General features: G+C 38.4%; 1 protein-coding gene across 2 annotated transcripts in view; it reads right to left on the reverse strand.

The window, feature by feature from the left end:
- The window catches only part of ZNF106 (zinc finger protein 106), a 45,804-nt gene that overhangs the window by 2,278 nt on the left and 28,829 nt on the right, over window positions 1-14,697 (reverse strand). The window contains exons 11-23 of one of the 2 annotated variants that reach the window (XM_081312593.1): window positions 14,271-14,315; window positions 13,538-14,156; window positions 13,069-13,124; window positions 11,940-12,085; window positions 11,190-11,228; window positions 10,246-10,380; window positions 9,705-9,821; window positions 8,992-9,183; window positions 6,831-6,893; window positions 5,406-5,525; window positions 4,790-4,861; window positions 3,187-3,258; window positions 864-1,010 (exon numbers count right to left, since the gene is read on the reverse strand). In XM_081312593.1, the coding sequence (XP_081168719.1) occupies window positions 864-1,010; window positions 3,187-3,258; window positions 4,790-4,861; window positions 5,406-5,525; window positions 6,831-6,893; window positions 8,992-9,183; window positions 9,705-9,821; window positions 10,246-10,380; window positions 11,190-11,228; window positions 11,940-12,085; window positions 13,069-13,124; window positions 13,538-14,156; window positions 14,271-14,315 (1,823 nt within the window). Of the gene's footprint in view, window positions 1-863; window positions 1,011-3,186; window positions 3,259-4,789; window positions 4,862-5,405; window positions 5,526-6,830; window positions 6,894-8,991; window positions 9,184-9,704; window positions 9,822-10,245; window positions 10,381-11,189; window positions 11,229-11,939; window positions 12,086-13,068; window positions 13,125-13,537; window positions 14,316-14,697 lie in introns of both variants that reach the window. The other variant, XM_081312592.1, reaches the window with a different exon arrangement.

The following is a 14,697-nucleotide window of genomic DNA, read 5'->3' on the forward strand; positions in this document are numbered from 1 at the left end:
ATTCTACATTTAGGCAAGAAAATGTAGGCATTTAGGCAAGAAAATGTATGTACAGGTATAATATAGGTGGTACCTTGCCCAATAGAAGTAACTGCGAGAGGGATCTCGGAGTCCTAGTGGACAATCACTTAAATATGAGCCAGCAGCGTGCTGCAGCTGCCAAAAAAGCCAACACAGTGCTAGGCTGCATTAACAGAGGGATAGAATCAAGATCACGTGAAGTATTAATACCACTTGGTAAGGCCACACTTGGAATACTGCATCCAGTTTTGGTCACCACGATGTAAAAAAGATGTCGAGACTCTAGAAAGGGTACAGAGAAGAGCAACAAAGATGATTAGGGGACTGGAGGCTAAAACATATAGGGAACGGTTGCTGGAATTGGGTATGTGTAATGAAGAGAAGGATGAGAGGTGACGTGATAGCAGTGTTCCAATATCTCAGGGGCTGCCACAAAGAAGAGGGAGTCAAGCTATTCTCCAAAGCACCTGAAAGCAGGACAAGAAGCAATGGATGGGAACTAGTCAAGGAGAGAAGCAATCTAGAACTAAGGAGAAACTTCCTGACAGTTAGAACAATTAACCAGTGGAACAACCTGCCTCCAGAAGCGGTGAATGCTCCAACACTGGAAGTTTTTAAGAAGAGACTAGACAGCCATTTGTCTGAAATGGTATAGGGTTTCCTGCCTCAGCAGGGGGGTGGACTAGATGACCTCCAAGGTCCCTTCCAACGTTGTTGTTGTTGTTGTTATTATTATTATTATTTTAAAGTTTTTGTAGATCACTCTCTTCCCAAGCTACAAGGACCACACCCCAAATAATTACTTCATCTTTCACCTTTTATCCAATTTCTTTGCTACATACCTGTTTGGAGCTTTTTCTGGAGGTGAAGAAGGCATCACAATTTTTCCAGCGACACTTCAGAGTTTGAAAATTTGGATTTGTGTGGTCATTTAACAAATGCTGTTTCAAGTGGTCCACAACTCCAAATATAAGTGAACATCCATGCCACTGATAAAGAAAATAAACAAAACTGTTAGAAAGAGGGAATAGCAATGACATAAAACCAGTAACAGAAGACAGGCTAAAAGCTAGTGGAGACATTAAGGATGGAACCATTTTTCTACAGTTCATAAATCTAAAAAAGAGAAAAATAAGAAAATACTGAACTAGAGGAACCTTAATTAGCATGACTTAGTAAAAGCTAGCTCTGTAAAACCATAAATGGTACATTCATTCATTCATTTTTGTCCACAGCACTCCATTCAGAATTTTTTTCCATCAACTCTGAAATAAGTTGGGTTGAGAGAAAATGGCTGACCCCAAATCATCCAAGGAGCAACCAAGGTCTCCTGGGTCTTAGAACATCTTAACCACTATACTGCACAGCTTTGTGTAACACAAAGATTTTCAATCCTCCATTGACACTGCAAGTAGGAATAGGACAGAAGCAACCAAAACTGTAAGACCACTTCAATCCACATATAGGAAAAAGAAGAGAGTCATATGTTAAACGTGAAGTTTTTGGTCGTTCTGAAAGACATTACATATATTTATTTATTGTTTATTTATTGATGGGATTTATATCCCGCCCTATCTCCCGAAGGACTCAGGGCGGCTAACAACAAAACATATAATAAGTACATAAATCAAGATAAAATGAAATTGAGAACATCAGTGCAATAAAAAATTAGAGAATTTAAAAATGAATTAAAAATACTAAATATAAATTAATTAAAATGCCTGTCAGTCTAGGTCAGCCTGGTGGAACAGGTGTGTTTTGAGGCCGCGGCGAAAGGATTGGAGGTTTTGGGCTATCCGAAGCTCAGGGGGGAGCCGATTCCATAGGGTTGGCGCTCCCACAGAGAAGGCCCTCCCCCTGGGGGTCGCCAGCCGACATTGCCTAGCTGACGGTACCCTGAGGAGGCCTTCTCTGTGTGAGCGTACTGGACGATGGGAATTTGTTCCCGGCAGCAGATGGTCCTGCAAGTATCCCGGACCTAAGCCATGTAGGGCTTTAAAGGTAAGTACCAGCACCTTAAATCTCACCCGGAGGGCAACTGGTAGCCAATGCAGCTCACGCAGGAGGGGTGTAATATGGGAGTATCGGGGAGCTCCCATCACAACCCGTGCAGCTGCATTCTGCACCAGCTGAAGCCTCCGGGTGGTCTTCAAGGGCAGCCCCATGTAGAGAGCATATATAGTTTTACATCACATTTATAGTCTTGAGTTTTCTGAACAGAAACCTGGCAGCAATTGTGCCAAGTTTGTTTCATCCCTCTAAGACACTACAGGCAAGATCTTTACACCTTTCATCCAAAAAGAAAAAACACTTCATCCACTTATCAGACACTTTCTGCTTCAGAATACAACATTATATGAAGGAACTATGATGTTCCTCCATGCTGAAGATGGGAGAGAACTGAGGGATCAAGTATTGGTCTTCTCAAAGCACCCATTTTAACATAAGGATTGCTTGAAGGGGACGGGCACAGCTCCTGCTTTTTCAACTTTCCATACCACACTTGGCTTGTCTCTCTTGAGAATACTTTGATTACTTAAAAGTACCAGAAGCCCTACATTTGCCCAGGGGATTCCACCAGGAAGAGTGAGGTTTACATCTCACTGTCATCACAGTGCCTTCACAACATAAACAGTTCTATTATCTGACAAGTATGCTTCCCTTGCCCTGATGGGGGGATGATGAACTAGTGAAAAGAGTCCTGTTTTCAACAGCTTCCGTAGGATGTAAATGAAAGTCATCTAGGGATGGGCAGATGGACCTTCCAGCATCTTTCGGAGCCTCCCCTCCCCCCAAGAATAGAGTGGGTGGAGTCAACATTTTTGGCCATTCTTAAATCAAGACTAAACCTAGGAGTTTAAAGGCTACTTGAGATTTATCTGGAACCTGGAATGAACTAATTCTTTTCCATTAGTAGGTAAAGAATCGGATTCAAACTTGGCTTAGAGAGTTTATTTATAATATTTGGTACCTTGTGCCTAGCCTGCCTTTTATAGTGGAATTTCTTATAACTGCCCAACTCCAATTTTAACTGTTTCAACTATATAGTTTTGTTGACATTTTTATCCTATTTATGTTACATTTTTTGTGGATTCAACAGGTTTCAAGTATTACAAACAACTGCATGAACTTCATTCTAAAGAGCAAAAATGCTTTTGTCTTTACCCAACAACGATAATTCTGCATCAGGTTAAGCCGCACGGCTTGGATACTACCATCATAGCAACCTGTGTAGATCTGAAAGAGGGAAAAAAGAATTCTAGAATTAAAAGAATAAAAGGACATGGATATACCAACTGCAATAGCGACTGGTACTATATTTAAAATTCCACTATGATTAGACTATTTATTTTTCATACAGTAGCTTATATAATTTAGTGAAAAAAAACAAAATGTTGAAATTAATTTTTATATACTCCTTTATCACTCAGTTCATAATGGTTGGATTAAGGGAAGCAATTCAATCAGCATATTGTATACTGAACATGTGAAAAACCCTTTAGTATGATTTTTTAAAAAAAAAAAACACCCTGATATCAATAACAGTAAAACAGCTAGTATATCTATGAAAATAAAACCTAAGTATGAACTATAAAACTATTTTGCCAAATAAATCAGTAGTAATGTTTAGAAAATATACATTAATATGCAACCAATGAATGCAGGATCATCAATTGAATAAAGTCCCTCAGTTACTCTATGGAGTTATTAAATTAAGTTCTGTAACTAAACAAAGTGGTTTAAGAGTACAAATATCATTAAGTGTTTGAATGATGCTAGTCTGCTCCTGGGAAATAATTTTTGCATGCAGTCAATGGGATAACAAATTATAATGATGCCATTCAGGCTATGGAGGCATTCTATGGTAAGTGCCCAATTTAAAAAGAAAGACACACACCTGGGTTACTACAGAAGTGAAAAACATATAACCTAGTTACTTAGGCTGTTGGTTAAACTAGAGTTGCTGTGCTTTTCAGATTTCAGCTGGTTTAATCATCTCAAATGTTAAAGTTTGTTCAAAAGTTATCTGATGCTTTTCACAGGTTGAAAAGAGTTGGATAAAATTGTATTATTTTATCACAGTTAATTGTTTTAAAGTATCCAACTGGGATACTTTTTAATAAGGGGGAAAAAGGAGTACCAAATTTACATAAATAATACTAAATACAGTCCCTTACCTCTGGCCATCCCACAAGGGCAGATAAAAGTTTGGAATCCAATCCAATTGCAAGGCATTAGATTGGCTTCTTCTGATCTGTGAATTGACCTATGTCTTTTCTTAGAGTCTGGCTAGAATCCAAAATCTCCTTATGCACATAGAGAAGTGATGATGTCAGATGACTAGTTTGATGTTCCTAAATATAGGATACAAATGCCTGCTTATCCTCCCCTAGGTGACAGATGCTCCTCATTGGGTACTCTAGCGCAGGGGTCCTCAGCCTTGGTAACTTTAAGACTTGTGGACTTCAACTTTCAGAATTCCTCAGCTTTGGTGGCTGAGGAATTCTGGGAGTTGAAGTCCACAAGTCTTAAAGTTGCCAAGGTTGAGGACCCCTGCTCTAGTGGGTTTGAGGACATTTGGCTCTTTAGATACAACTTCTAACAAATTCATAATTGCTTTACAGTCCTATTTCCCAACCAGAGGGAACCAAGCATGAAGTTACTTGCAAAACACTGTCTACAAAGCAAGCAATACTCTTATTTCTGGATAGCCATAATCACAAGAGGAAAATCCCTAATATTACAGAAAGGGAAAACAAAGTGTTACCATGCTCTTATGAATGGTCATGCACATAATCATATCCGAATGTCCTCCATAGACTTGTAAACGATCGTGAGACTTGGTGGAAAAGAGGGGGGGAAACAAAGAAAATAAGCCAATAAGCATATACCTAAAGATTTAGTTGCAGTAAACTGCATGTAAACAATGTAATAAAAACAAAACAACCTGCTTCTTTGTCCCACAATTCTAGTTCGCTTATTTTAAATACTCATTTCCAGCCATAGACTTTCCCAGAAGAAAAGTGATCAAACAAGTCATTTAATTCTCTACATAACCTCACACTCTTTCAGAATGTGTGGCAGGCAATGTACATAACCTAGGACTTCACCGCAACACTGTTATCTCATGGCAAGTAAGTTCAGCATGCAAAACAAAACAACCCAGCAGCTATTCTTCCTAGAGAAGATTAGACCCTGAAGTTTGTGCAACTCCTGCAGGACTTCCTTACCACCCAATTCAGACCTAAAAGGGTTGCTTTAAATCAGAACTCATGAAGTATTTGAAGACAAATACATCACTTGGGATCAAAGAAAAACAAAGGATATCATTTACGAAGATAATTATCACATTCCACTTGAAGCAAAATCGGTTAGATTTTTACCTGCAACTCATATACTCGAACACACTTGTCTAAACAGGCTGTTACCATTACTTTTCCCAGGATGTTCACAACAGTTACTGCATGGCTATGCCCCTTGTATATCCGTACCAGCTCCCCAGTCTGCAACAAGATGATCGTGATAAATGGGTATGCACAGAGCAAGTAAATTGATTGTTTCTACTAAATTCTTACAGACACCTTCCTTTTGAGAACACAATCTTAAAAGAGATTTTTCTTCTTTAGTTTATATTGTTAATGAAGCGAGCATTGCAAGGAAGATTGTTAACTGTCTAGCGTGAAGAACACTTTCATATAGACACTGGGGATCAATCTTTATGTATTTTGTGTCAAAGAGTGTCCTTATCAACCATCATGCGTAAGAAATAAAAAAAGATGCATCTGAGAATTTGTATTTATCCATTCTATTCTGTTCTGTTCTGTTCTCTACTGTATTCTTATTCCATTCCCATTCCTATTTATTTATTTGTTTATTGAATCTGTATACGCCCCTCGCTCTACCAAGCAACTCTGGGTTGCTTACAATGTCACAATTAACAGAATAAAACAATTACAGGATTAAAACATGAAAACATCAGAGAGTAAAAATTAATACATTAAAATTAATATTAAAATGGATAAAAGGAACCAACGCAGAGGCAGAGTAGAGATCTTGTATTCGTCTACTAGCCTTCTCCAAAATGGGATGGCCCTACCGGGGTCTCAAGTCAGTTGGCAATGCCAGGTTTTCAGGCTCTTTTGGAAGGCCAAAAGGGTGGGGGCAGATTTCAGCTCGAGGGGCACGATGTTCTGCAGCAAAAAGGCTCCTTTCCTTTACCCCACCAGTCAATTCCTTGGCTGGCACGATCCAGAGCATGCTCCTTCTGCCTCCTGGCTTGCTTGTGAGTCGCCTGTGATCCTTACTTAATGATGGCAATAAGGAGTGCTGCTGGGATTGTTGTCATTATGAGATGTGGTCGGCTGATGTTGTACTTTAAGACCGCATTGTTTAGTGATGAAAATACCAGTCTCAATTACTGTTGTTTTTCGTGGATCACAATATAATAATAACTATCTTATGGATTTCTTCTTAAAATACTGTATCAAGCCATTGTTTCCACATATCTAGACGAAACAGGGCTAGTAGCATAACTTTTAACAGGGAGAGGTCTCTAGTCAAATAAAAAAAAATTAGCGCAGGAAACTCTCCTAAGGCAATTAATTTTTTTTCTATTTCTCAGAACCTCTACAGCCAAGATTCAAGTTTCAGTATTAGGTGTTTCTCTCTGCGAAGACTTGTTTAAAATTGAATTACATTAGTGTAAACGGATTATTGACACTAATTTAACAGTAAAATCATTTTCTTAGAAGTAAAAGTGATAGGGAGAATTTCTTAGATTAAAATGAAATGACTTTCGAACAACTTACGTGTATGTTGTGGGCATGGACAGATTGGTCACTGGAACCACTGAAGACCAGATCATTTACAACCTTGGAAGATAAAGCCAACAGCCAGATTACATACAATATTTAACCAGAAATACTTCATTCCTTACCAGCTCTCACATTTAATTGCCACAATATAATGACAATGAATGAATCATGGCGAGAGAACGAATTACAAAGCCAGTCTGAGCGCCGGCTAGAACAGAACTGCATTAAACTCAACCTAGTTACTTGCAGACCTAGTCAATACCAAGTTCACTGGAGCTTCAAAATAACTATTATCTATTACAGGGAAGGTTTTTTTTACATCTCCAACTGATTGATCTGCAGAGCATCAAACAAAGCCTCCCTCCAAAAATCCCACATCCTCTCCCAGCCGGCATATTGGCAAGCATTCTATCTGAAGCATCTACAAGCAAAAGTCTAGCGTGCATCCACCCACCCAGGGGATAGTTATTTAGTCTCTCCTGTTGGAAATGCCTTTGAAATACAATCTCCCTGGGAAGAACTGCTTCAGAGTGGCTTTCACTGAGGAAGGTTGATCTGAACATGAACACAAGTCTTTATTGGACCTGCAGGAGAGACTTTGGCACTGTTCTGGATTTTCGATTGAATTCTTTTGGCCTACTCTTGCCATCAAAAATTATTTGATTGCCAAAAATATGAATGTGACAGTATCTTCACACTTTAATCAAATCATTACTATTTATAACAGTTCCTCTTATCTGTATTGCGCAATACAAATAAAAAGAAAGGGCATAAAAGAACGCAGTAATTAAAGCTGAGGTTTGTACAAAGAGAACAGAAGTGAAGAACCATAATTTTGCAATGCTGTATTCAAGAGCCACACGCATGGAATTAAATATAAAAAATTGAGTAGCAAAGTTCAGGTCAAGGTATCCTATCTGGTTAAAGGTTTGCTTTTAAAAAAACAACAACAACCACATACATAGGTATAAGGAATAAATGGCCTGGTAACAGTGTATATTAAAATAATGTTAGATGTTTAAATGGGAAAATTTAACCAGTATAAAAACTACAGTTATAAAATTAAGATTCCTGGTGATTTCACGGTTATGGTTTTAGGAAATAATAGGGAAGTAATTTGCTACTGCCTTCTTTCAGATTTTTTTAAAATTTCAATTCTAATGGGATTTCCTGGTTGTTTCACATCCAAGTCTGATTCTAATCAAAAAAAATTTCCAAAACTAGCTAAGTGCTGCTATCTAAATAGGGCAATACAATATTTAACTTTATTCATAAAAATATAATTTCCAAATTGCAGAACTAATAGTTCCATTCCAATCTATACTGGTCAAACCTCACCCCAAGAATTATGCCCAATTCTGTCCAGTACATTAAGAAATTCAGAAACAATAAGAAGGATGATAAGGGACTGAATACTGTGTCCTTTGAATAAAGATGGGGTGAACAAGTTACCTAAGAAGACTATGAGTTCCGTTTACTGGATGTATTCAAGAAGACCCTAAATAGATATTTCTTGGGGAGGGGGGGTTAAGGTTAAGATTAGAGTCAGACTCAGTCTAAATTGCTTCTTCTATCTCAACAATTCCATTGATTTTTAGTGAACAGAACGTATAATACGAGGAAGACTCTGAAAAAATATGAGAAGATAATAATCGTCAGAATAAGATGGTAATGGGATATCCAAGGAGAAAGCATCCAGTAGGCAACTGAAGAAGCTATCTTAGAGGTGAAGCATTGGTGTAATCAGAAGTGATACTGAAAACAATGAGATTTCTGGAAATCTAAAGGACTGTGTTGCAAAAGAAAAACAAGTGGTGAACATATCACTGAAGAATCTCAACAGGGAATGAAGAAATCAGTGGAAATCTGTTTATCTCTGGTGTAGCTCAATTAATAAAAACATTCAGGAAAATATAAAAATATACTTATATTAAGAGAAGATCCCAGGTTCAATTCTCATTATTTTGATTGGGCTAAGAAAGGCTCATCTGAAGTCTTTGAAACAATATCCAAACAACAATTGAGTTGGATGACCCAAAACTCTGGTTATGTGTAAAGCAGCTATCTCTCATCTTACTTCTGCTCAGAACTGATGAAATAGCATCAAGCAAAAATAATGGAGTTTCATTTACAAGTTACGAATTAAGGCACTTGCCTTCATACACAGAACTGTTTTGCTGTGACCTTCAAGGGTTCGGAGCAGTAGTCCATTTCGGGCATCTCGCACACTAATTGTACAATCGTAGGATCCCACAATCAGGAGTCGCAGTGCCCCTTCCTGAGCTGTAGCCAGGCAGCTAATTGCCCTAGGACCGTGACACTCAAAAGTCTCAAGTTGTCTGTTGTTCTAGGAAAAAAGAAAACACAACCCAAACACAAGTTAGGGACACCATTATTTCCCTCCAGATCCAACAGCACTAAATCCTTCTCCTTCTGATTATTTGAATGCCTTCCCACAAACGCCAGATCCCTGTATAACTGGACTTATAAACAATATATTTTTTTCATTAAGAAACAGTGTTCTTTACTTTTTATGGAGTGAATTTCTTTAAGATATACTCTGCTCCATAGCAAATACTTACATAATTTTCATTTTGAAAAGAAAAATAATTCAAAGAAACAGAAAAGTGTGCATGGACTCCTTCCACAGTAACTACTTCCCCCAGGCTAATTTTAGTCCTATGTCTGATTGTGCTTATCCATCAACCAACCTCTGACTGTGCCCAGGTAGATCTTCCCATTGTTTCTTTAACTATGGAAGTTGGATCCAAGTTGAACTTCCAATGTTCATTTGTCATTTTCAGTTATCACACGATACAGCAGCCTTTCTTCTTGGAGATTAGCCATGTTTACATATCTTATACTGACCTTGATATTAAAAGTGACCACATTTCCATTTGCAAGGCCGGCATAAAGGATCCTCCATCTACTGTGTAGGCAAAGCACACGGTCATCCAGTTTAAACTGATCAATAAGTTCTCTTGTCTATTAAGAAAAAAAAAGTAATGTACACATAGTATTGCCTTGACTTCTGTAAATAAATCACTGCCATAATTTTATCAATCTGAGACCAAGGAATGCGTACAAATAATAAAATTATACAAATCATTTGGCTTAAATAATTATTTAAATTGTAATCCAAGTATAGTATTATCACTTTGCATCAGTGAAAATGTTTTTTTATTTTATTTCTGGAAGCCACTTCACATTTTTAGATGCTTAGAAGATGCTTTAAGATCCACAAAGCTGAAGAAATATCAAGACTCCAAAATGTCTGGAAAGGTTTACCAGTGCCAATCCTAACACTCATGATTGGCACGGGGAGCAAATTAACAGAATTCAGAGTTACAAAAGGCAATCCATTTTCCTCCTGGTTAATTAGTTGCATCAACATAATCTCTACACTTACTTTGATGTTATAGCAATTTAGATTGTGATCACTGGAGCCAGAATAGAGTGCTACATTTTTCCCTGCTGTCTGAGTTATCAGGAGGCAGTTGACTTTGGAAGCGTGCCCTTCAAAGACACCCACACATTTCCTGTTCTACGAAAAGAAGAACAAAATGTGGTCAGATGATACTTAAATTAGGATGGGCAACTTTTAAGAGGTAACAATCACCCTTTTTGAGAGAAATCAAGGACCATGCATAGGATCATGGGGTTTGAGGTTTGTTTCTAGCTTTATTAAAATTATTTTGGGGCTTGTACCTCAGCTTCTGGGTATTTCCCACCTCCAAAGTAGGAAGCCATGTTACCAGTTCTTGTCACTTACAATAGAGAGGCAGCTCTTAGAGATATAAGAAATTTAATGTGCATATGGAACTACAGGTATAATAGCTCTTGACTTACAACCACTTAGTGACAATTCGAAGTTACAACAGACCCTTCCAAAAGCTACTTATGACTCGATTTCAAAGTTACGATGGCTGCAACACCTTCCCACAGTCGTATGATCACATTTTGGGCACTTGGCAACAGGCTCACTTTTGCAGCATCTCACAATCATTCAACTGTGATTTTTTTAATGCTTTTTGCCAGTTTCTGGCATTTACTTATTTTCCCAGCAAAAAGCACCCATAGAATAAAAGTGGATTCACATAACGAATATGGTGTTTACTTAATGACTGCTCCAAGAAAGAAAAAAAAAAGTTGTAGAGTTGGGCCCGGTCACTTAGTCACTAACAACTGCAATGATTTAAGATCCATTTCAGGCTCAACTATAATTGTTAGTTGAGGACTACCTATACATAGTCCCCAACTACCTGCCTAATATTGTCTTCTAGCAAGTTCCACCATTCCTTCAAGAGCTGCAATTTCATATGAACTTAAGCCCTGTAAGAAAAATTTTGATACCACTTTTTCATGAAGCAGCACGCACATGTTTGCAGAAACCTAGGAACAAGAAGTTACATCTTTTATTATTTTGAATTATTTTGTATTTCTATCACTGGTTTCTTTTTCTAAGAGAGACGTTAAGTATCATATGGCATTCACTAGATTTGATTAAAGGTAAAGGTTCCCCCGCACATGTGTGCTAGTCGTTTCCAACTCTAGGGGCCGGTGCTCATCTCTGTTTCAAAGCCAAAGAGCCAGTGCTTGTCCGAGGGCGTCTCCGTGGTCATGTGGCCGGCATGATTAGACGCCAGAGGCGCACGGAATGCTGTTACCTTCCCACCATAGTGGTCCCTATTTTTCTACTTGCATTTTTATGGGCTTTCGAACTGCTAGGTTGGCAGAAGCTGGGACAAGTAACAGGCACTCACTCTGTTACGTGGCACTCGGGATTCGACCCGCCAAACTGCCGACCTTCTGATCGACAAGCTCAGAGTCCTAACCCACTGAGCCACTGTGTCCCTTTTAGATTTGATTAATAGGGTTCTAATAATAAAGTTTCCTTCATCCCTCCCCACAAAACTGAATAGGCTTCAGTTTTATCGGGAGATGCATTTATTCCAAGGCTATTAAAAGTTGCAGTCTAAAAAAATATTGAGGGCCCTACTTTTCCGCTTTTGCTAATTATTCAATCATTTTAATTGCCCCAAGATTTACTTTGAGTCAAAGAGGTCACAATCCAACTATAACCTCTTCAGCAGGTCTACTTACCACTAAGTTATACGCACGGACAGTTTTGTCTGCTGAGCAGGTGTACAACAAATTCCCAAAAATCTGAATGGCATTCACTGAAGCCGAATGCCCCTCAAATATCCCTTCTGTGGGATCCTCATCTTCACCTGGCTCTGAAGACACTTCTGCCAAATATAAGTCAAAGTTTGCAATTAAACATCCTATTCATATGAGTGCGCTTGGTCCTCTAAAGTATTGGGTATGGTTAGTGGTTCCCCTTTGCCTTCACACCCAACCATTTCTTCTTCCTTGCACCCATTACCCACTGGAGCATAGTGCTGTCCACACCCACTCTTCAACATGTGCAAAGGCTACTAGCCTTCCAGGCTGCTTCTCCCAACCCATAATAACCCTCGTAGGTCTCCTCAGTCTCCCTATCTGCCCTATTTAACCCTTCAGCTGAGCAACAAATCAAGTTTGTTTTGACTCTGTTAATTGAAGGAGTTAAGAAAAGAAACTAAACTGCAGCTTTATCAAGAAAAAAATACAGTATAAAAATACAGTATAATAGATAACAGTCTAGAACCACACAAAAAAAGCTTGCCATCACAACAGGAGTACAGTAAGTATGAGGGGAAAAGGAATGGAAATGTATTGCATCACCAGAAGAGTAAAACAAACATATGTTACAAATAAGTATAGCACCAAAATGGTTGGCTTTGAATAATATTTTATTGTCATCTCGTCAAGAAGATTGTATTAAAGCTCCTCAAAAGTTTACTGAAGCGCATCTCAAATTAGAAGTTGGTTCCAAATGCTTAAATTCCTTGAGTCAAAATTTATCTCAAAGTAGCCTTTGACTTCCTTCTTCATACAGAGTAGATACAAAGAAATACGAAAAGAAATAAGCAATTTACCGGCTAGAAGAAAGATAATTTAACTTTCACCAAATGGATCAAAGAGCAAGCAAAAGATGTAAGAAGCCTCAAGTTAAAACCTCGGAAAAAAGAAATTAGCAAGGGTATTTTGGAAATTTTAGAATATTTTTAAGTGCATAATTAAAGCAGTATGAAGCAACTGAATTCCAAGAAACTACAGCTTAATTTCTCCTCCAAAAGATCTTATACTTATTTTGCTGTTAAGAAAACCAATACACAAACAGATGTACCTGATGAGGTTTTTGATCCTCGTAATAACGATATGGATGTCTGAGTCTCAGCCACACTATAGAAGAAAGAAAATGCCACTAGCAATTTAAGTAGTTTAAGGGGGGGAAACACTACTACAAAACATAATACATGAGAATCTTCTTGGAATAATATTCTACGAAAAAGGAGTTAAGTCTTTCCTACACAAACTAGAGCAAAACTCAACAATCACAAACTTTCTATGAAATAGGATTTTTGTCATACGTGGTTTGCTGAATATGGTTCAGTATGTCGAATTGGATTGTTTTCTTAAACCATTTCTCAGCTAAAGGTTTCCTGAATATTCCTTTAGAATTCCTAAAGGATTTCTAAATATTAAGAACACCAATTACATTGCCCCCAAGAATCCATAAACTCTAATATTCCAGCCAGATTAAAAGCCACTACAATGCAGACAGCGATCGGTACACATATAGTTTGCCGGCTCACCTTCTACCAATACCATCTTTATAGTTTACTCCAATCTCACTAGTAGAGCTCACTTCATCATAGCTCGAGCGAGATGGCTCTCTCAAAAGTTTCTCTGTGGCGTTCAAGGTATCTCTCTTAGAAGGGCTATCTGGTTTTTCACTTTCCGATTCCGAGGAGGTGATGGCCACCACTTCCAGAGGAGATTTAGGGACTTCCACAAATTCAAGGGATGCGTCACTGTCATTCTCCTTCTTCCTCTTTCTTTCCTGAGCGTCCTCTTGCTTCGGAGGGGTGGAGGTTGTTACTTTTTCTCCCTTGGGTACCTTTGCAGCCTTTGCTTTCCTAAATGGTTTTGAATCATTCACGTCCTGTTCTGTATCACTGTTCTCAGGGACACGGGCTGCACGGAGGGCTTTCTTTTTTTTCAGCTTTTTCTTCTTCTTGCTTATTTTGAATTCTGTGGCGCCCATCGTAGAGATGGCCGCCTGTTCAGGCTGTTTGGTTGCCCGCTTATTATTTCCCTTTGTGGCAAGTTCGGAAGTAAACGGCCGGCTTTCGAGTAAGCCACTGCATGGCTCAGATATGGTGTTGCCCACTGGAATGATCTTGTCTTGGGTTTTCAATGAAGATATTGATCCTGAACAAGTAGGGGAAGAATGGTCAGATAACCTTGTCTCCACCACATTTGGAACAGATTTCTGAATGTTTTGATTTGCTTCTTGGAAATCAATAAGTCTGGACAAGGACATACTAGCGGTGATAACTGGATACAACGAAGGCTGTGGATTTGTATTTCCTAAAGAAAGAAGATGGAACATTCCTTTTTCACCTAATTGAACAATGAACTGTTATACTTGAGCTTCATCATATATGACTTTTTGTGACAAACTACAAAAATCAATTCAAGCACTTAATCAGAATATTATTCCATACTCTGGGCCTAATATTAAATTGGCCCCAATTCCTGTAAATAGGATTCAGGCAAGTCATTTTCTCCTAGCATGACTTCTGCATCTATACAATGTAGATAACAATGAAACCCTCTGGAACATTTTTCTCAAGTTACATATGGCAAGTCAATTGAAACGCTCAGTTAAACTTGGGATAGAAATAAGCCATAATTAAGCCTGGGAAACCACAACCATGATACAATATTGAAAGGTATCCAAGCTGTTTGT

This window comes from Vipera berus (assembly GCF_964194415.1).
Source record: "Vipera berus genome assembly, chromosome: 1".
NCBI classification, from domain to species: domain Eukaryota; kingdom Metazoa; phylum Chordata; class Lepidosauria; order Squamata; family Viperidae; genus Vipera; species Vipera berus.